The sequence below is a fragment of the Python bivittatus genome, unplaced genomic scaffold (genome assembly GCF_059951505.1).
Source record: "Python bivittatus isolate LINGU-HERP-01145 unplaced genomic scaffold, Pbiv_v1 ctg000340_np1212, whole genome shotgun sequence".
NCBI classification, from domain to species: domain Eukaryota; kingdom Metazoa; phylum Chordata; class Lepidosauria; order Squamata; family Pythonidae; genus Python; species Python bivittatus.
The window spans coordinates 3777667-3800282 of record NW_028277056.1 but is presented as its reverse complement, the minus strand read 5'-3'; the positions used below and the strand labels follow the sequence as shown (position 1 = coordinate 3800282).

Genomic DNA, 22616 nt, shown 5'->3' with positions numbered 1-22616 from the left:
ATCGGATCAGTATGGGCGCTTTCTTCAAGGCTGTGCTGGTTCCTGCCACTGCCTATAAAGCCTGCCGGCTTCAGATATTTCCCTCTGTTAGCCAAGCTCCCTCCACAGAGGGCAACTGCCCCTGGGAATTCTGGGAGTTGCTGTCCTGGCACTCAGGGAGGGCACCGGGCTGGAAGAGATGCAGAACTGCTCTGGGTCACGCGACCAGTAGATGGGCAGGCGGGGGTTAGATTGGAGCGGTTGGCAGCATCTTGAACCGCTGCCCCGCAGGGGTGCACGGGGGATATTTTTTCTGCGCAGGCCCCCACCTGATTTGCCCCGTTTTCGAACTCCATCTCCCTCCACACCAAATTGGCCCCGTTCTTAAGTTTCCAGAGAATTCCCCTGCTAATGGACGGAGATGGAGAGCCCATCTGAGCCCTATTTCATCATTCATTTCCAACATTTTTTGGGGTTGGAAGGCAAAAGAAGTCCTCTCTCTCTCTGTTCCCCCCCGCCCACTAAAAAAAAAAAAAAACATTTGAGAATATGATAAACCTTGATCAGCTCTTGTCCCGGATGGCTCTGTTCACACAAACCTGCTTCGTTAAGCCAGGTAGAGTCCTGTTCAGATCATCTACAACGCTTGGTTAAGGTTTGACTTTTTTTTCCCCGTCTTCACTCACTTTGCAAACCCAGCCTGTGGGAAAGTGGTTTTTCTTCTCTTTTCTTTTTCTTCTTTGTTGATTCAGCGTACCAGGAAAAGCCAGGTGAGTGTTCTGTATGAATGCCGTGCTGCTCCCTCGCTAGCATTTTTCACTGTGGCTTTCTTTGGGGCTTTCCCAGGGCAATGGCGAACGTCACATCCCTGCTGTCCTCCTTGAACGCCAGCACCAATTCCTCGGAGGGCGGGTGCAGCGAGGAGGACCACCCCTACAAGTGCAAGTTTGACGAGGACTTCAAATACATCCTCCTGCCCGTCTCCTACAGCATCGTCTTCGTGGTGGGCCTCACCCTCAACCTGCTGGCCCTCTACGTCTTCATCTTCCGGATCAAGACCTGGAACGCCTCCACCACCTACATGTTCAACCTCGCCGTGTCCGACTTGCTCTACGTGATTTCCCTGCCGCTCCTGGTGTACTATTACGCCATGGAGGACAACTGGCCGTTCAGCGTGGGCTTGTGCAAGATTGTCCGGTTCCTCTTCTACACCAACCTCTACTGCAGCATCCTCTTCCTCCTCTGCATCAGCGCCCACCGCTTCATGGGCGTCTGCCTCCCTCTGAGGTCCCTGGAGTGGGGCCAGGTCCGCTACGCCCGCTGGGTCTCCGCCGGGGTCTGGCTGGTGGTGATCGCCTGCCAGTCCCCAGTGCTCTTCTTCGTCACCACCAGCCAGAGGTGCAACAGCATCACCTGCCACGACACGTCCGCGAAGGAACTTTTTGGCCAGTTCATCATCTACAGTTCTGTGATGCTCGTCCTCCTCTTCTGCATCCCCTTCTTGTTCATCATCGTCTGCTACTGCATGATGGCCCACAAGCTGCTCCAGCCCACGCGGGGCACCACCCGCATGTCGAGCTCCAAGAAGAAGTCCGTCAAGATGATCATCATCGTCTTGGTGGTCTTCATCGTCTGCTTCCTGCCCTTTCACGTCACCCGCACTTTGTATTACTCCTTCCGCAGCTGGGATCTCAGCTGCCCCACCCTCAACGCCATCAACCTGGCCTACAAACTCACCCGCCCGCTGGCCAGCACGAACAGTTGCCTGGACCCCATCTTGTACTTTTTGGCTGGGCAAAAGTTTGTCAGATTTGCCTGCTCCCAGACCACGGCGAAAAGTGGTACCCAGTCTGCTTCAAGCACTGTACCCCATTGCAACTTGCGGGCCAGAGACCATCTAGCCATGAAAGTGAAAAACAGGGTGTCGTAACCAGTTTCATTGCTAACTTTTCTGCAAATATTTTCTATGGGGAAGACGCTCATACCAGAGGAAGGAGGGCTTCTGAAACTCTGGAAGGTGTCTTCAGTCAAAGTTGGTACAAATGGTACAAACAGACATGTCAAAAGTTCACTGTTTAAATGACTTTTGTGAGAGGGATGGAGGGAGAGCAAAGCACTGATGAGCACATTGTCTAAATCTGCAAGTTGTGTCTTGCGCCACAGAAGGTCAGTTGTCTATAAAACTGGAGGAGAAATGTTATTTCTTAAAAACAAGAATCGTAATCAGGCATTGGCTGGGTTCACACAACACAGAGACAGGGTTCAAATGTGACACAGAACGGGAGACCAGGGTCGGCAGGAAACAGCTGTCACCGAGGTCTTACTGCTTGTGCGTTCCTAAATAATATTCATGGTTTTTTCATTTGCAATGTTGGACAATTTCCCCCGGTTAGTTTCCCTCTGAGACACTTTGAAAGGATTCTCCTCCTGAAAGATGGAATAGAATAGAAATAACAGTTGTAACAATATCATAATATATGGTAGTAATATAGTATGTTGTGGTTCATGATGTGGGAATTCAGTCATTGAAAGCTTCTGCCTTTTAATCAAATGTGTTAGTCTGAAAAAACGCCACTGGACTCTGATTTTTGGCTACCATAGACTAACACGGCTGTTCTCCTACAATGTTAACATGTTGTGTGAACCAAGCCATTGTGCTAAGTCATTCTGGCTGCGTTTAGACAACATCTTTAACTGGGTTAAGAAAAGACCTAGTGGGAATATTCACCCAACTTGCAAAACTTGGTTAGCCTTAACTTTGATTAGGTTTCTGGTGGCTCAAAGTGTGGTGTAAATTCAGCCGATCTGGTTAGCTCTGGGGTCAATGATTTGTAGAAGTGTGATGTTTCAGGCAACATGATTTATTTGTTGGATCATAACATGTGATGTGAGCTTAGTCACTGAGTTCTCTTAACTTGGTTTTAACACATTACCTGAACATCTAGGCACTGTATTGTAACTGATAAAGCATTGCACAAGTAATAGATTATATACATTAAATCCTCAATTTGATGGACCTCCATTCAGCAGACTTCGGATGCAGTGGACAAAATCTAAATTTGGACAACATTCCTACATTTTCTGTACATTAGACATTTGAATATCAATGACAAAAAATCTATACGTCAGTTATGTAATATTTACATACGTGAGGTTTACATAATTATCTACATTCTGATTTAATGGACCTTTGGCTTTAACAGACACCCCTTTCCCCTCAATTGGTCCGTAAATTAAGGTTCTCACTGTATTGGTATTGCTTTTTCCTGGGCTGTAAGAATTCAGTCTCCGAGAGGGGTGGAAAAGGGAATAGGAGCAGTGTTTCTCAAACTTGGCAACTTTAAGATGTGTGGACCTCAACTCCCAGCATTCCCCAGCCAGCACAATTGAGGTCCACACATCTTAAAGTTGCCAAGTTTGAGAAACACTGGATTAGAGGATTGAGACCCCCCTCCACATCCCCCTGGTCAATTTTTCATGTACTGGAAAGTTTCGATTCAGGTGCATAGTTGCGATCTGCCAGCTGCAATCCTGAAAGGACCCAAGAGGGCCATTTAAGTACTTTATAAGCAGTTCAGGCAGAACAAGGTAATTCACCTTTGCACCTGCTCTTCCTGTCGCCTTGAACAACACTGACTCCTGCAGAACGTTACAAGCAACGGTGCCTAATGAAGGCCCATTAAAACTCCCATTTCCAAACAACTGTTTATGAAAGATCCTGGAAGGAGACGTTTTCCTTTCTTCCTGGCAACACCAGTGTGCTGGAAATCCTGACTCTAACCCTTTCCCAGACATAAAACCCACCAGGCACCCTTAGGCAAACTGTTCTCGAGCACCATGCCCCAACTCACAGGCTGAGTTCGCCCAACACTTTCAACCAGGCCTGGTTAAAAATGGAACCGCTATGTCCACACCTGTGAAGCTGAGTTCGTCTGAACATGAGGAAAAAGTGGCCTGCCCCTGTTTTAAGATTATAGATAGTCCTCATTTAGCGACTGCCTCGTTTAGTGACCATTCACAGTTACAACAGTGATGAAAAAGTAAATTTATGGCCAGTCCTTGCATTTATGACCTTCACAGGTCTGTAAAGTAAAGGAAAACTGAAGGAAAATCATAAGCACAGTTGCATTTCCACTTAGTGACTGCTTCACTTAACGACCAAGTTGTCAGCCCCAGTTGGGTCGCTAAACGAGGACTACCTGTATTACAAGGTGATTTGTGGATGAAAATCATTCTGTTTTGTTAACCTGGTTTGAGGTTGTTGTGTGAACATAGACAGCATTGGGTTAGTGTCATTTCCAGGCACTGGGCTGGATTTTCAGACATATGACCCTCATAATCTGAGGCTGATGTGCTTCAGAAACCTGGCTAAGTTTTTAACTGACCCATTTAAGCCTGTGGCATGAACACAGCCAGCATAAAGACATGGCTTAAAGTGCAGTTACTGAATACCCTGCTTTGACATATTTATTTTTTATTTATTTATTCACCCGATTTGTATCCTATCTTTTCTCCAGGAGCATCCCTGGGTCTCATTTCTCTGATTTTTTTCCCCCTGCAACAACAACCCTGTGAGGTAGGCTGGGTTTGGAGGGGCTGACCTGACATCAGAGAACTTGCTTGGCTGAGGATGAACTTGAACCCAGGTCTCCCTTCCCTGGGTTTAACCCCTGAAATCCTTCCCCACCAGATGTGAAGAGGTCCCTTGTTCAGACTGCTACTTCATTCCTCATGAAATCTTAAGCATTTGCTGGGATTCGTGATGTTAACGCTGATTCTTTAAAGATTCTATGTTGTTTTGTCTTATTTTTCGGAATCTTTGTTTTTAAAAACGTACTCTATTTGGAAGGGAGAAAGTGGCTGCTGATATTTTAAATAAAGCTGTTATTCACAAGAAGAAATTTCATGGGGTGTATGCAAGGGGGGGTCCAAGCAGGCAACATGGTAGCCGCCAAGGTGCAATTGAAGCTTCACCCATGATTGCACCATCTTGACTCTTTTGACTGTCCCCTGCAGACAACTGACCATTGGGCGTAACTGGATGTTAATCTGGACAAAGGACTTCGTTCTAGCTACTATGTGTTCCTGTTAGTCTTCCTCTTGGGCCTATTTTGAACAACCCAACGAAGATTTCTTGGCAGAAGAAATCTTTCTTGGTACAAATTCAAAGCCACAGAGAAAATGTTGTCAGCTAAGTTTTTGTACATTTCACACAGGGACTCCAGAATGTTTGACCCGTAACGAAACTGAGCAAGGGACTTCAAACAATTTGGTAATATGTATGACTGACAATTGTGCAAAAATAAACAAAGGATTAAAGCCCCATCTGTCTTGATCAAGTTAGAATGACTGTATTTGTTTTCGAAGGTGACATTGGCGGAACATACCCATTACAGGTTTAAACAGAGTTTTTAAACAGAGTTAGGTGGTTTTCTGGTAGGAACGCTGTAGTCATGGATTCCTGTACCAGACATGGGGTTGGATGAGAAGAACTTCAAGGTCACTTCCATTCTGTGGTTCTACATTGAAAAGAAACTTATTCTTCCCTTGTGTTAAAAGAAGTGTTCACTTCCTTCTAGGATCTCCTGTTCCTTCTTTGATCATATTGTTAACGTTTTATGTGTTGTGACTTCCCTTTTGGGTTTTTTTTTAACGGTGTGTAACAGGTTTTGTGGATTCCTTGATGTAGGCTTTAGCAATTTTAATTGTTGATTTGTCTTTCCTTGTTATTGTTTTCACCCTGATTATCTATACTCTGTAAGGCACCTAGAATTGTAATTGTGACTGACGTGATTATGAGCCATCAGCTCAGTGTTGATCCTTAGCAACCACATGGCTAGACCTTTTTCAGGAGGATCTGTCCCCTACCTGGTCCTTCAGGTCTTCCAATGGTGTCCCCATCACTGCTGTAACTGAGTCCCTCCACCTTGCTGCTGGTCCTCCTCTTCTTCTCTTTCCTTCTACCTTTTCCAGCATTAGGGCCTTCTGCAGAGAGCTAGATCTTTCCATAATGTGTCGGAAATAGGATAATTGGAGCCTGGTCATTTGTGCCTCAAGGGAGACCTCTGGGTTGATTTGTTTGATGATCCATCGGTTTGTTTTCTTGGCTGTCCATGGTCCTCTCAGGAGCCTCCTCCAACCCCAAAGTTCAAAGGCGTCAATTCTCTTCCTCTCCTTCTTCAAAGTCCAATTTTCACTTCTGTAGAGGATCACAGGGAATCCCATGGCTTGCATGATTCTGATCTTTGTAGGGATAGAGACATCATGGCATTTGAATCTCTTTTCCAAGGCCTTCAGGGCTGCTCTACCAAGTGCTAGTCTGCAGCGTATTTCTTGTCATCTGGTTCCTTTACTGTTGATGGCTGATCTCCTCTCCCTTTAGATCAATTAAATATATTTATTAAAATTCTGCATTTGTACAGAAACTATTTAAGAAAAGTAAGCATGCGCAGAAGACTTTAACAAAAGTACACTTATCAGAAGAAGGGCTCCGTTCTCCCATCCTTCCCTTATTGGAGTTTTGCTTGGGTGCATATGCTGGTGTGTGGGGATCTTAGTCTTTTAAAAAAGAATTTAGCATCTTATTAAATTCTGCACTGGAGAACTATGGTGCTGCTTTTAAAGAATTGCAAATCAACAGTGTCTCAAAATACAGGTGAAACTCGAAAAATTAGAATATTGTGCAAATGTTCATTTATGTCAGTACGGCAACTCAAAAGGTGAAACCAATATATGAGATAGACGCATTACATGCACAGCGAGATATGTCAAGCCTTACTTTGGTATCATTGGGATGATTATGGCGTTCAGCTTATGAAAACCCCAAATTCACAATCTCAGAAAATTAGAATAGTGTGAAAAGGTTCAATATTCTAGGCTCAAAGCGTCCCACTCTAATCAGCTAATGAATCCATAACACTTGCAAAGGGTTCCTGAGCCTTTAAATGGTCTCTCCGGCTGGTTCAGTAGGAATCACAAGCGTGGGAAAGACTGCTGACCTGACAGTTGTGCAGAAAACCATCATTGACACCCTCCATAAGGAGGGAAAGCCCCAAAAGGTAATTGCAAAAGAAGTTGGATGTTCCCAAAGTGCAATAGAAGGTTATGTGGAAGGGAAAAGTGTGGTAGAAAAAGGTCCACAAGCAGCAGGGATGACCGCAGCCTGGAGAGGATTGTCAGGAAAAGGCCATTCAAAAGTGTTGGGGACTTTCACAAGGAGTGGGCTGAGGCTGGAGTTAGTGCATCAAGAGCCACCACACACAGACGGATCCTGGACATGGGCTTCAAATGTCGTATTCCTCTTGTCAAGCCGCTCCTGAACAACAAACGTCAGAAGCGTCTTACCTGGGCTACAGAAAAAAAGAACTGGTCTGTTGCCCAGTGGTCCAAAGTCCTCTTTTCGGATGAGAGCAACTTTTGCATCTCATTTGGGAACCAAGGACCCAGAGTCTGGAGGAAGAATGGAGAGGCGCACAATGCACAATGCTTGAAGTCCAGTGTGAAGTTTCCACAGTCTGTGTTGATTTGGGGAGCCATGTCATCTGCTGGTGTTGGTCCACTGTGCTTCATTAAGTCCAGGGTCAACGCAGCCGTCTACCAGGAGGTTTTGGAGCACTTCATGCTTCCTTCCGCAGACGAGCTTTATGGGGATGCTGGCTTCATTTTCCAGCAGGACTTGGCACCTGCCCACACTGCCAAAAGTACCAACACCTGGTTCAGTGACCATGGGATGACTGTGCTTGATTGGCCAGCAAACTTGCCTGACCTGAACCCCATAGAGAATCTATGGGGCATTGCCAAGAGAAAGATGAGGGACATGAGACCGAACAATGCAGCAGAGCTGAAGGCCGCTATTGAAGCATCCTGGTCTTCCATAACACCTCAGCAGTGCCACAGGCTGATAGCATCCATGCCACGCCGCATTGCGGCAGTCATTGCTGCAGAAGGGGCCCAAACCAAGTACTGAGTACATATGCATGCTTATACTTTGCAGAGGTCCGATATTGTTCTATTTCCAATCCTTGTGTTATTGATGTCATGTAATATTCTAATTTTCTGAGATTGTGAATTTGGGGTTTTCATAAGCTGTACGCCATAATCATCCCAATTATACCAAAGTAAGGCTTGACATATCTCGCTTTGCATGTAATGCGTCTATCTCATATATTGGTTTCACCTTTTGAGTTGCCTTACTGACATAAATGAACATTTGCACGATATTCTAATTTTTTGAGTTTCACCTGTATGTTAAACGGAAGGATTGAGGAAGCAACCAGCATTTTAGCAATATAAATCCACTCGCTTTTCAGAGTTTAGAGTCCAGATTCACCACAAGGTGGCAGCAAGGAAAAACAAAATTCAAGACCAAAAAACCCCACCCTTCATTAGAACAACAGATGAAAATATTCTCCCTTCTGCATAGTATCTTCTCTGTTCCATTCAGCAGAGTAGATCGGGGTGGCGAAAGGTTTCTTACGTTCTTGCCTAAAAAGAAAAGCATTGCACTCTCTACACCTTGCTTTGACATCTTTGCAAGAAACTTTGAAAATCAAACTGTTCAGCTTTTCAGTGGAAAGCGTTCATTGCATTTATTCACACAACATGTTTAACCTGGTTATGGAATTAAACCGTTGGGGGAAGTTTACAGAACAAACACGGTAGATCATAAACTAACCTACTGATCTGTGTTCACATTACGCGCTAAGCCAGAAAAAAAGAATACATAAACTCGATTCTAACCATTAAGGACCTTCCGTGATAGGAAATAGCCAGCTTTGTCCCATTCAATTTTCAATTGAAGTGGGATGTGCGCGGGGGGTCAAAAAAGTCAAGATGTTGGGCCGCAACATGGGTCAAAGCCCCACCCCTTTCACTTTTTAAAAAATATATATATTTAACAAGTTTTATGCAAAAAAACAGAAAAAGAATACAAAAGAATACAATACACAAAAAACAGAAAAAGAAATACATGAAAAACTACAAAAAAACCCAGGCACCCAAGTTAACAAAAAACAAAATAATAGGTAGAAAAGGGGGAACCTATCTATATAGGTCACATATTAATCAAATGTCAAACCCATTTCCCCATCTACATTAAAAAAGGATGATAAAAAATGATATTCCTGTTATTAAGAACTGGATTCAAGATATGTGTAAGGTATCCATTTTTGAAAAGGCAATTTTATCGGCTAATCCAAAATGACTCAATATGTTCTTCGATGGCATAGATTTTATGATATCTTGTAACATTAGAGAATCATTCTTAAACATTATTCTTTCTTAATGTAGAGATTTGTTCAATGTTTGATTAATATGGGATGTATATAGATAGTTTCACCCCCTCCTTTTACATGCACGGTGATGCATGTTAAAAAAGGGGGCGGAGCTTCAACCTCATGGTTGTGGGCTCCATCTTGACTTTTTTGACCCCTTCCCTGAAGTCACCCCTCAAAAAGCAACAAAGCCTTTCCAGAAGAGTATGACTATTGCTCCTACAGGGAACCTAATCTTTTATTAATAATAGTCTAGTATTTGTAACCTGCTGCATAGCCCACATTTTGGGCTGAATTGCAGCGTGACCCACAACATATTGAAAGGAATAAGATTTCTTCTACTGGTGATCCAGAAGAATCCAGAAACCATTCAAGCTTTGCTCCTGTCTCATTTGCACTCCTGATCGGAGCCAACGTCAGTCACTTCTCCCCCATGTCCTTGCCACAAAGATTGCCCACCTGCCTGCTTAGCCATAACCCATTGGAGTTGGGCAGCTAATTAATCCAAAGGAATGAATAACTAAATAAATGAAACCCAGGCCATGTGATCCATGCCCGCCAGCCTGGAAAGGCCATGCCTCCCGCTTGGAAAGTGTGTGTTTTCTCACGCCTCGTTTGCTTGGACCAGCCTCACTAGCAGAATATGCCATCTGATGCCATCAGCAAGACCTTTTCGGCTGATGGGAACAAGGTGGCTTTCGCACGAGTCAGGGTTCCCAAAGTACACCCAGGGATCTTGATCAGGTTTTTGCCCAGGCTGGCACAAAAGAAAGAAACAAACCCCACACTGATGTTGTGTTCAGAATAAAATTTCACAGAATGGCCTCCAACATTGGATCACAAAATATTAGAAGTTGCTTCCTGTCAACAGGCCAGAAGAACAAGGGTGAGATCAGGAGCTTTTTTTAAAGGTTTTTTTATCCCACCTTTATTATTTTTTTATAAATAACTCAAGGTGGTGAACATACATCATACTCCCTCCTCCTATTTCCCCACAACAACAACCCTGTGAGGTAAGTTGGGCTGAGAGAGAGGGACTGGCCCAAAATCACCCAGACAGCTTTCATGCCTAAGGCAGGACTGGAACTCACCGCCTCCTGCTTTCTAGCCTGGGGCCTTCACCACAAGACCAGGGTTTCTCAACCTTGGCAGCTTTAAGATGTGTGGACTTCAGCTCCCAGAATTCCCCAGCCATTGGCATGAAAGCAACTAGAAGAGATTTTTAGGAAAGAAGCTACCTGTTTTTTACACACCACTGCTGATAAGTTTCTGCCGCATGCAGAAAAGTTGGCAAAGAGGATTATTTTACATAGATGGAAAAACACCTGTTGTTAAAGAGCAGATTCAAGATATGTCCTCTTTATTTTTAAAATGACTTCAACCTTTTAAATATAAAAACAGAAACCAAGAACATATCTAATTTAGTACATTTTGCATAATGTTCATATGTGCAAGTCACCTCTTGGCACTCACCATGAGATGATAAAAATGCAGTGTAACAGAGACCTGAGCAGACCTTTCTGGACCAATAATGACATTAAACTGAAATACCCTTTTTGCTCTGGCTTCTGAATGAAGTAATAATGAGGCTTCAAGTTTTGCTATTCATAGATTTTTTTTAAGTAGTGAAGTGTAACACGCAATAAAAAAATAACACATCAATAAATCATTATACAATTTAAAAAACAACACACGTTTCAGTGATTAAATTAAGCATAAGGAAAAGATTAAGGAAAAACAGAAAAAAGGATCTGTATACTATTAATATAAAATTAATTCCATTCTTAGTTTAATTTAATTTGATGTATTGAATTTGTAAAGCCGTTCAGTTCAAAACAATCCTGGGTGTGTACAATGTTAAAAAGACATACACAGGTAAAAGAGGAGGAAGACTTCAATTACACAGTTGCAGCAGCCAACTTGATCTTTTTTGACGCCTTATTGCCCTATAGACCGCCCTGCTTGTATGGAGCACGTACACGTGCAAACCGACTCAGACGACGCTTTTAGCATCACCGGTCCAGGCACACCAGGAGGTTCTCCTCTTCATCAGATGTTTATGGAAAGCGTCATAATGACGCCGAAAGAGGCGCCCAGGAGATCGGAAAAGGCCGGCGCTTCCTAAATCTCCTCTCCAGTTCCACGGACAGGCGGGAGGCGCTGATCATGCCAGAAACTGCGCTGAATCCGCGGGAAACGCCGTTCCTCCCCCCTGCGAAGAAATCTGGAGACCGCGAACGCCAACGTGACGAAGATGGTGGTGGGGGCGGCGATGATGGTGACGATCTGTTTTCTCCCCGCACCCCCCCCCCGCCGTTTTCTGGCCCAGCAAACTTGGGGACTTGAACCGGGTCCTTCGAGGGGCCCCGTGCGCGGGGGCCCCGCACTTGCGCTGAAGGAAGCCTCGAGCGCAGGGGCGGGGGGGGCTGCGGCGGCGGGGTCGATGAGCGGCTCCCCGCGGACTGGCAGAAGCCGCGAAGGCACGAAAGGGGCTGCTTCGACCGGGCGCGCGCAGAGGGCCGGGGGTCGGGCAGGCGGCGGCGGCGGCGCCGGAGCCGCCCGGGCGGGTCTCCCTCCGCGTCCTGCGGCAGGTCCAGCCCGCGCCGCCCGGCCGCCCGAGCATCTCCGCGGCTCGAGCATCTCCGCGCTCCACGAGGCCGCGCGGCTCCCGCAGCGGAGGCGGCAGCCGGACCCCAGCGCGGGGAGGAGGAGGAAGGCGCCCCTCGCCCCGGCCCTGAGGCCCCGGCAAGGCCCGGCGCTTCTCTCGGGGCGAGGAGCCCTCTCGAGCGCTCGCCGGCGCCCTTCCGGGGTCCGCGGTGGGCTTTCGCGTCTTATGGAAAGGCGGGGAAGAGGAGAGGAGAGGAGGAGCAGAGGAAGGAAGGAAGGGGAAGGGAAGGGAAGGGAAGGGAAGAGGGAAAGGAGAGAAGAAGGAAAAGAGGGAGGGAGGAAACAAGGAAGGGAGGGACTAAGCCAGCCTCAACTGTCTGTTGCCGGAGGAAATGCTTCTTTCCCATCCCAGCATCCCAACCAGGTGAACATGAAACTGAGTCTGTCTTGCAAACCAGAAAAGCTGTTTGCCAAACTCCTGAAAGCGCAGCTGGCCTTGGTGGGCTCAATTTAAGGCCAGTCCACAAGCAGAGGGAGTCAGTTTGCTTGGCCCAGCTGGCATTTCTCAGCAGCTTCAACAACCTTGGTGAGATGAGGGCAGCCAACCTCTTCCACACATGACTTCCAATCTTCCAGATGCAGGAGGACCACCAAAACAGCAGCAGCAGCTGCTTTGCTTATGCAATCAAAATTAGTAATGTTCAATACTATCTGGATGTCCTACATAAAAACGTTAAAAACATGATAAAATCTAAGAGTAGAAATCAAACAAAATTCAGAGTAACAGTCTTCCTATTTTTGCAGGAACATCAGGGAGGAACTAAATGACATAGTGCATGAATGGTGTCCTAACTCTGACTGTGTTCACACAACACATTAAATCAGGTTACAGGTAGTCCTTGTTTACCAACTGCCTCATTTAGCAACCATTCACAGTTACTACAGTGATGAAAAAGTAACTTTATGACCAATCCTCACATTTACAACCTTCGCAGGTGTGTAAAGCAAAGGAAAGCTGAAGTAAGGTCATAAGCGCAGTGGCAGTTTCACTTAGCGACCACTTTGCTTAAAGACCAAGTTTCTGGTCCCAATTGTGGTTGCTAAACTAGGATGACCTGTAGTGAATTCACCCTGGATTTCCACAATGCACTGAATGATAAACTAAGCAAACAGGCTAGGTTTGCCCAACACAGTTACAAAAAATAAACCAAGTTAACACTAACCAAGGTTCACACGTGCGAATGCAGCCTCTACCTCCTTTGCTGACCCAGTTGTGTGAATGCAGTCACTGTGAAGCTTATTTCAAGGGGAAAAGCGATGTTACAGTAAGCAACATTGGGGGTGGATCCCTTTTGGGGGAGTAGAGATGTCAGAGGCAGAGGGAGTGACCCAAAGGGGTGAAATCATGTTACATGCAGGGGCAAAGCTGAACCATAGAGTTGGAAGGGTTCTTGGAGGTCACCTAGTCCAACCCCTGCAACTCTTCCATGACTCCTGGAGGCAAGCTGATCCATTGGTCCATATCTGCCGTGGTCAGGAATTTCCTCCTTATTTTGAGGGTGGGTCTCTCTTTGCAAAGGTTCCACCGGCTGGCTCTTGTCCTGTCCTTGGTTACATGGAGAATAAATCCAGCCCCTCCTCCCTGTTCTCCATTTTTTTCCCCAGAGGAATTGGGGAGAGTCATGGCTGAATTTAGGCTTTCTCCTTCAGGACCCCCACAATGTTATTTGTCACAAGAAACAGCCTTGGGGATTTTCAGCACCGACTGCTGGGGCCGCACAAGAGAATCCGGGGGCCGCGTGTTCCAGTCCTTGCCCCGCTCAACCTTTTTCAGAGCATTTGATGCTGCAGGACAAAAGATTCTCCTCTTCAGCCTCTCAGCAACTAACCAGACAGAGTAACACAAGCCTAAACTGATGAAGCAGAGCCAATCTTATTGCCCTCCAATCCTTTGCAGCTGTTGGCTGGGATAGATCACCGGGAATAGAAAAAGGCAGTTGGAGGAGGCTAAATTCTTCGTCAAGCCCAAATTCACAGAATCTAAGCTGGGGGTGGAGAACCTACTAGTCTGGGCTGCGTGTGGCCCCTCAACACCCCTTTGCAACCCTTTACGGCCCCCAAGATTGGGTGATTATAAAGGCAAAAGTGAGAATTGGACATTCTTCGTGGGGTTCTCAGGGCAGTGGGGGGCTCCCTCCTGCTTCGCCCCATGCTGTTCTTCCGGACCTGTGACCTATCAGCCAGACCAGTGTTTCTCAACCGTGGCAACTTTAAGATGTATGTACTTCAACTCCCAGAATTCCCCAGCCAGTATGGGAATTCTGGGAGTTGAAGTCCATACATCTTAAAGTTGCCAAGGTTGAGAAACAGTGAGCCAGACAATTTTTGGACATGTTTAGCATGCTTTCAAAAGAGCACTAGACCCGTGTTCAGAAATAGCTTGACTGAAATGTCCTAGGTGCAACCTGTTAGTTGGGGAGACCTGAGAGTGGCTGAACAGCCCCTTCCTACACCCATTAAGAGAAAATAATCGGTGGCTTTTCCCCTCCATCCACAGGCCATGCTTAACACACTCGCTTCACCATGGTTGCTACAAACCTACTGTCTGCATTAGCTTAGTTGTGGCTTAGCCTGTTGGGAACACGTAGCCTTTGGGTTCCCTTCTGTTTCATTGTCCTGCCTGAATCCAGATGTGTTTTTTTTTTCAGGAAACGGGTTAAGTTTATTGGATGAACACCACGAATTGTGTTAATCAGCCTTCTGTCTGTGCAGAAACCACTGCAGCTCTGAAGTACAAAGCTGCTCTCTTGTGCTCCTTCCCTTTTGGGAAAAACAAGAAAAAGTTGAGCTTCTCCAGACCCTGAAAAAAAAGCAAACCGCTCAGATTTTTTGGAGCAACGTGTTCAGCCACATCCTGTCGGGTCCCTGAATCAGGGCTGTGGTTATCCAACACCATCTCATGGCCATTCAGAAAGATGGAGGTCAGGTGGGTGGTTTGGCTGAAACAGCCCCAAAAAGGAAGGTCTCCAGATCCAGGGTGAGGTGGGAACAACCTCTGGTGATTCACTTCTGACCGATTTCTGATGACCCAACTCTGGTGGGCTGTTTGGATTCAGCTTGCCAATTTCTGCTTTTTTTTAAATGCAGCACAGATAACATTTAAGAACAGAAGAAGATATGAAGGGACGTGCTAGCTCTGATCCAAGGTCCATCTAACCAGTATCCTGTTTCTTCTCCCTCTGCTCTGTGACTGGATCTCATTCTCTCGCCCACAACATTGGCAGGGAACTCCATTAGCACACTGGCTGATGATGTGCTTCGTATCGTCAATCAAAGGGCAGCATCAAGGAATTCGTAATTTTACAAACTTCATCCATTCCATAGCTACCCTCTCCAAAGTCATCTTCTGAAGCTTTTGCATAATGTCCCTTTATATATTTCTTGCTGTGGACAGGCTGGAAAAGATTGGATCATCAAACAAATCAACCCAGAGTTCTCCCTTGAGGCACAAATGACCAGGCTCAAATTATCCAATTTGGACACATGATGTGAAGACCCAGCTCCCTAGAGAAGGTCCTGGTGCTGGGAAAGGTGGAGGGAAAGAGAAGAGAGTGGCCAACAGGTGGAGGAATCACAGTAGCGATGCGGGTGGGAGCGCCATCGGAAGACTTGAAGGACCAGGTTAGGGGCAGATCTTCATGTTCTATGTGGTTGCTAAGAGTCAACAGTGACCTGATGGCAGGTAATCAATCAATCAACGTAGACCCAGCTCCCTGGAGAAATCTATAATGCTGGGAAAAGGTGAAGGAAAGAGAAGAAGAGGATGACCAGCAGCAAAGAGGGTGAAGTCAGTTACAGCAGCGATGGGTGCACCATTGGAAGGCTTGAAGGGCCAGGTTGGGGACAGAAAATCATGGAGAAGATGTGGGTGCTAAGATGTGATGGCATATAAACCATCAATCGGTCAATACCAGGCAGTAAAGTAGATTTCTCCTGGGTATGGTGGGGCATTCAGCCTCCTTTTAACTCCCCCCAAGATTAGTGCAAAGTGTGTGCAAATTACTTACCTCCATTTGTTCCAGTTGCCAAATTTTACAAGTAGCAGACTTCCTCAATCGTTGGTACGGAATTGCAAAACTGTAGGAACCCACAGCATTTTAAAGCCAAAACCCCTGAAAAAAAACCCCTGCCTCTTGCATTATACATTAGACTGATTTTTCTTCCCTCACCCTGCCCATTTTTTTTAACCAAACCTCTAGAAGCAAATAACATTCTCCCTCGTCTACAAGCTTAGATCCCCACTATGCATTTAAGGTCATTTCTTAAAAGATAATTGCTTGAGAAAGGAGCTGTGTTTACTGAATGTTTCTTCACCAGCCATAATTTTAATTATCTTTTTTTCATCAGAACCCAGAGTTTGGCACGCTTGGATGTAATTTTTCCTTTGGCAAAAGCCTTCCATTTGATGAGAACTTGGATTTGCGAGGAAGAGAACAGAATCCTTTCCCTACCAATCAAGAAGGGGAAAAGTCTTAAACTGGCCATTATTTCTTCTTCTAAGTAACAGCAGCCCTGGCCTGGTGGCGGTGGGGGGGAGCAGGGGGCAGGGGCTGATCTGGACTAGTTTTGTCTTAAAGAAGATTCATCTGCCAGGTCGGTACTCTGAGACATATTTCAGTGTCAGCTGCAAGACTGTTGGGGTGTGTGTATGTGTGTGTGTGTGTGAAAAGTCCAATGACAGCCATGACCACAAAATCAAAGCTCCATGAAGCACCTACTAAAGAGGCAAGGCTTCAATTGCATGAATGCAGTCACACACACCCACACACACCCCCATGATCCTGGAGAAGAATTCTTCTGTGACCGCCCTCCCCTTCACCTCCCAGACAGAGGATACAGTACTCAGAGCATCTTCTTGTGAGTAGAACAAGCCGGCCAACCAAAATCATCTTGGAGAAGACAACCTGATAGAAATCCTGGACCCCCAGCTTGAAGGGCTTTGTGGCTTAAAAGGATCACCTTGAATGGTCCTCGGCAGCCCATAGAGGTGCGGTCCTGCTAAACCACTGCCCACCAGGCAGTTGCTGGGCAGTCTTCAAGGGCAGCCCCTAGTAGAGCACATTGGAGTAACACTAGAAGATAATCTCTGTAGCTCAGGGTTGAACTGCGGAGTTCTTGGTGCTCCTGAGCTGGGTGACTGGCGATGATGTTGTTGATGATGTTCCCTAGTTGGGTAATGACATGTCTGAAAGGCAGCCATCAAGCTCAGAGAGCACCAAGGACTCCACACTGCAGCAATCTATGGGTAATGAGAACCTGAGTCACCATAGCGAAAGCCTCCTGCTCCAAAAAAGGGCTTCAGGTCTGGTCACAGCTCCACCTGTTGATCTGGGTGGAACGGTAAGTCCAGGAGCCCTCCCACCTTTGTGGTCCTCCTCAGTTGGGAAGCATGCCATCACATCTTGAGCTAAGGTAGAGACACCCAGGGACTGTTGTTGTCTCTGCACAAACAACACCTCTGTCTTGCCACAATTCAACCTCGGCTTCTTTTGCTTCCTTGAGAGGAAATATGGGGCTTTGAACTGTGTCTCTGATCTTCCTTATCCAAAACCAAGGAGTCATCCCAGCCAAAAGCTAAGCAACTTTTTAAAAAGTGATCTGATGGATCAAAGTCCTGCTGGGAAGCGAGCTGGGGACAAAAGCAGCATTTCTCAATTCTTCCTGAAAATGAGAGCTTGTGTTGACTTTGGACCGCGCTGGGCATCCACGTCAGCTACAAGCCATTGACTTAGAACAGCGGAGCAGGATGTAAACTGATGTGACTCAAGTCCTCATCAACACGCGTGTGGCGAGCATAAGGTGGGAGGAATAATCCCCCTCCCATTGACGTTGCAGGCCTGCTTGAAAAATTAAACCCTACTGATGCACCGCTCTGACCCTCATTTCATTCAATGAAAATCTGGATCCAGCTGAAAGGAGATGTATTATTTATAACTCTTATTTCTATAGAATTATACAATCGGAAGGGGCCAATTCAGTCTTGGATGTGCAGCCATGGAGCCCTGCCCCATGCATCTCCCAAACGTTTTTTTGTGGCCTAGGGTCATCTGCAAGGAGATCAAAAAGTTAAGAGGATGGGGCAGCACCCATCTTGACTTTTTTGACCCCTTTGTAGATACCCTAACAGAGCACCTACTTCTGCAGCAGCTCATTTTACAGTCCTCTGCAGCCCTCCTTTTGATCTGGCTATAGTTTGAGGTAGGATGCATAACTGCTAAAATAAGTTTGCTTCTTCCCAGAGAGCTGATTAAAGATCTTTCATTTCCCCCAAATTTTCAGACTCAAAAAAAGGGAAAGAGACTGAAGTTCTGCTTTCATCTTTGCTGGAGCTGTTCTGTTTGAGTCCAAGGAAAAGTTTGCTGCAGTTTGTTATTCATATCCATATTATTATAAACCCTCATCTTACATATTTGCTCCAGTTAATACAAACGAGTTCCTTTCAGAGAGAAAATGTAAAGGAGCAAAGAGAGGATTAAATCTCTTTTTAAGAGAGATCAGGAGAATTAAATGTGCCTTGCTAGAAGTCACCAACACAAGTATTTCCAGTGTCAGCCAAGGAGGCAAAATTCATTTTCCCCCCTGCTTTCAAATCACCCCAGTTTTCTCCCATAGAGTCGGGGTGGGGGTGGGGGAAGGAAGAGGAAACATTTGCACATTACAGGAAAAGAGAATAGATTGCGCAGAATATATTGAGAGAATATGTTGCATTGGCCACCTTAAAGGTTGACTTTTCACTTGTTGCTATTTATTATCGTAACATCATCTAATGCTGGGATGCTGATCTGGTTAGTATTTGGATGGAGATAAGCAGGAAATCCAGGGTTATAACTAAAGTTTAAAGAAAGTCCTGGAAGAAGGCAAACCAGATCTCTATCACCAAGAAAGCTGTCTTGAGATACTCACTAGAAGGACTAAGGCAGTTCTGGGTTGCATCAGAAGAAGCATCAAAATCCTTCTTCCCCCCAGTCTGCACTGGTGAGACCACCACACCTGGAGTGCTGGGTGCAATTCTGGGCACCACATTTCCAGAAGGATGTTGACAGGTTAGAGAAGGTTCAGAGGAGGGCCACCAATGGATGGAAGAACATGTCCTACAAGGACAGGCTGAAGGAACTGGGGAGGCTCAGTCTGGAGAAGAGAAGACCTAGAAGGGAGATGCTAGCCATGTTTGGGTACATAAAGAGAAGATGGTCAAAAACAGTTTTCCACAATCAAAGGAACTAGGCTCGGAAGTAATGGGTACAAGTTGTTGATTGATTGATTGATTATGTGCCATTGAGTTGTTGTCAACTCTTAGCAACTACATAAACAGATGTTCCCCATGACGATCTGTCCCTAACCTGGTCTTTCAGATCTTCTAACAGTGCACTGGTACAAGTTGTAGCTAACCTTAACTCATAGTAAGATTAGTCCCACTGGACTACCTATGGAGATTTTGGGTTCTCCATCTCTTTAAAGGCTAAAGAACAGGCTGGACCACCACCTCTCATGGATGGTTTAATAGGCTTTCCTGCACATGGCAGGGGGTGGCCTAGGCCTAGACCTTGGGGTCCCTTCCAACTCTATAGTTCTGTGGTTCCACGAAAGTACTGTTGTCGGTGGAGTCCCCAGGAGTCAAGGGCCACTTGAAGGGGACTTTATTTAATAAGCATGTCTGTCATTAATGTGCCCTAAGTCCCTTTATTGCTTTTGCAAATGAAACAGGTAAAATGGACATTCTGAGCAGAGTTGGATCTTTCCCGTTGGGCAGGTGTTGCGTATTACTGAGCTACGAAGACGCCAACCCAGTCTAAAGCAGCGTTTCTCAATCTCAGCAACTTTAAGATCTGTGGACTTCAACTCCCAGAATTCCCTAGCCAGCGTGTCTTAAAATTGCTGAGGCTGAGAAACACTGGGCTGAAGAACCAGCAAGGAGAGTTTATCTGTAATGATTTGTGGGAAAGACCTTGGTAGACATCAATCTTGCGAGTCTGAAAGTACAAATCTCCCACCGTCTCCTTTACAGCCTGAGAAACTAGGGCAGATTGATGTTAGCCTTACCAGATAGACTAGACAGGAAACATGACCAGATGAGCTAATTCTGCTTTATTATAAAGCTACATTAGCAGAATCTAGCAAGTCTGAAAGTATAAATCTCCCGCTGTTTCCTTTGCAGCCGAGAAATTAGGGAGGGTCCCTTCTGAGCCTCTTGCCCTGTCCACTATGCAGCTGCGGGCTATGCCCCCTCTTATCTGACCATTCCCTTGGCAGTGCCTCTTGGCCCCGTCTCCCGAGGTCATTCCCACATGCCATTACATTATCTGAACAGGTGGGGCAACAAGCAGGTCACTGGCTTTGTGCCCTGCAGGCGAGCTTCCTGGAGACCAGTAAATTGGAGAGGTTTGGGCTTCCTTGGATCAGCAAATTAAAATGTAATAAATAATTCTTGGGAAGCTTTAATATGGAGCAGAGGGTTGGGCTGCCTTTATTGGGGGCTTTCTGCACACGTTGGGGTAGCCTGGCATTGCAGTGGCCAAGGTATAATGCCACATGAGCAGGGCCAGCATTCTGTGGGGTATTTTTCTGAGATTTCAGAGTTCTGTTTTCTCCTACTACATTGTCTATTTTAGGACTTACAGTTTTAAAATATCGAGAAACAACCCCCTCCATTTGCAACCATGGTTGTGACTGCAGGGCTCCTGTCCTGTTGAACTCACCGACGTTTCAGATTTGGGTTGGCACGCCCATTGATTTCTCCATTAAATATTGCCAGATGCCAATTTATTATTTGTGACTGCCTAATCCTTAGTAAATATTCAGTGACTGGTGGCAGTTTTCCTTTACGGCTCCTGTTCAAAGGGATTTTAAATTATTGCCTTTTGCTCCCCCCCCTACACAGTGAAGGTGATGAATAGATTTAGAGGATTAGATTTGGTAGACAGAGTGCCTGAAGAACTATGGACGGAGGTCCGTAACATTGTACAGGAGGCAGCAACTAAAACCATCCCAAAGAAAAAGAAATGCAAGAAAGCAAAATGGCTGTCTGATGAGGCTTTACAAATAGTTGTGGAAAGAAGGAATGCAAAAAGCAAGGGTGAAAGGGAAAGATATAAGCAACTGAATGCAGATTTCCAGAGAATAGCCAGGAGAGATAAGAAGGCCTTCTTAAATGAACAATGCAAAGAAATTGAGGAAAACAATAGAATGGGGAAGACTAGAGATCTCTACAAGAAAATTGGAGATATGAAAGGAACGTTTAGTGCAAAGATGGGCATGATAAAGGACAAAAAAGGCAGGGACCTAACAGAAGCAGAAGAGATTAAGAAGAGGTGGCAAGAATACACAGAAGAACTATACAAGAAAGATCTTAATGTCCCTGATGTCCACGCTGGTGTGATCACTGACCTTGAGCCAGACATCCTAGAGAGTGAAGTCAAGTGGGCCTTAGGAAGCATTGCTAACAACAAAGCTAGTGGAGATGACAGGATTCCAACCCTGATTGCTCATTGGAAGGATCGATAATGAAGCTCAAGCTCAGATATTTTGGCCACCTAATGCGAAGAGAGATCTCTTTGGAGAAGACCCTGATGCTGGGAAAGATTGAAGGCAAAAGGAGAAGAGGACGGCAGAGGATGAGATGGTTAGATGGCATCACTGAAGCAATGAGCACGAAACTGAGCAAACTCAGGGAGGCAGTGAAGGACAGGAAGGCCTGGCGCAATATGGTTCATGGGGTCACGAAGAGTCGGACACGACTTAACGACTAAACAACAACAAGCTCCCCCCCCCCCCCGCTTTCATGTTACAATTTCATTTAAAAGAATGGATTTCCATGAATTGGTCTGGAAAGCAAGTCTCCCCTTGCGAAACGTTTGAATCAGTAAAGGGACTGAGCATGACACTTAACCAGTTTGTTTTGCCAATGAAGATAAATACCAACCTTGTTGATATCTCCACTGGAGTCTGGTTTTACTAGATCTGTAAAGTTACTTAACCATTGATGACAACATCTGAGCTGTTCCCTGTCCAAATATTTTGTTAGGTCAAATGCAAGGCCCCCACCCATTAAGCACTGTCGATGTTTTGTCATCCACGGAGAAAAACATTCAAGTGCAATTTTATTCCCAGTCTGGATCTTCAAATCAATGCAGGAAGAAAAACCTCACCTACCCTTGACAGTGCATGAGTCCAGATTTGGAGAGGCACTCTACGATTCGAAACATGTGCTAAAAAAAAAAAAAATTAGGAGGAAGTATATGGCTTTGGGGTTTTCCCCTGATTTAGTCTGATTCCTGGGATTCTGGATGGAATAGAAGTTGTAGTATTTTAGGGGAGTGTTTTAACATTTGGAATATTTTAACGATTGAATGCCTTTTATTATATTTATTATGTTTAAGTTACCCCAGGGTGTTTGCCCTTAAGGTAGCCACAAAACTGTGTAGCGGTAGATAGACATTTAAAATGCATCACGGGAAATTGCTTGCAAATATGCACGTTTTAGAAAACAACACACTCTAAAAGTACATCTATTTGAAGACATTCACAATGTGCATGAATTTCCACTCGTTCACACAGGATCAATTTGGTTGTGCTAACTGTGGTTAATTTTGTGTGCATGTGGGCATGGCATCGCGTGTTGCATGATCACAGGCAACATGTTTGCAGCACTGCAAAATGTGTGCAAACAGCTGTAGTGTGTTAAATTGGTGGGTGTGTGAG

General features: G+C 45.5%; 1 protein-coding gene and 1 long non-coding RNA gene across 3 annotated transcripts in view; both read left to right on the top strand.

Annotated features, from left to right (window-relative positions):
- P2RY2 (purinergic receptor P2Y2) overlaps nucleotides 1-5402 on the top strand; it is a 32272-nt gene extending 26870 nt beyond the window's left edge. Inside the window, exons 2-3 of one of the 2 annotated variants that reach the window (XR_015796066.1) lie at nucleotides 826-2145; nucleotides 4497-5402. Coding sequence is in view for 1 of the 2 variants with exons in the window: in XM_007442473.4 (XP_007442535.1) it covers nucleotides 830-1909 (1080 nt within the window). In the remaining variant the exon portion in view is untranslated. Of the gene's footprint in view, nucleotides 1-825 lie in introns of both variants that reach the window. The other variant, XM_007442473.4, reaches the window with a different exon arrangement.
- Nucleotides 5403-10595: 5193 nt separating this feature from the next.
- On the top strand, nucleotides 10596-22395 carry LOC148216034 (uncharacterized). The gene is made up of 3 exons (XR_015796067.1): nucleotides 10596-11529; nucleotides 14567-14844; nucleotides 15006-22395. It is a non-coding gene; the product is annotated as an uncharacterized LOC148216034 (long non-coding RNA).
- Nucleotides 22396-22616: the final 221 nt, after the last annotated feature.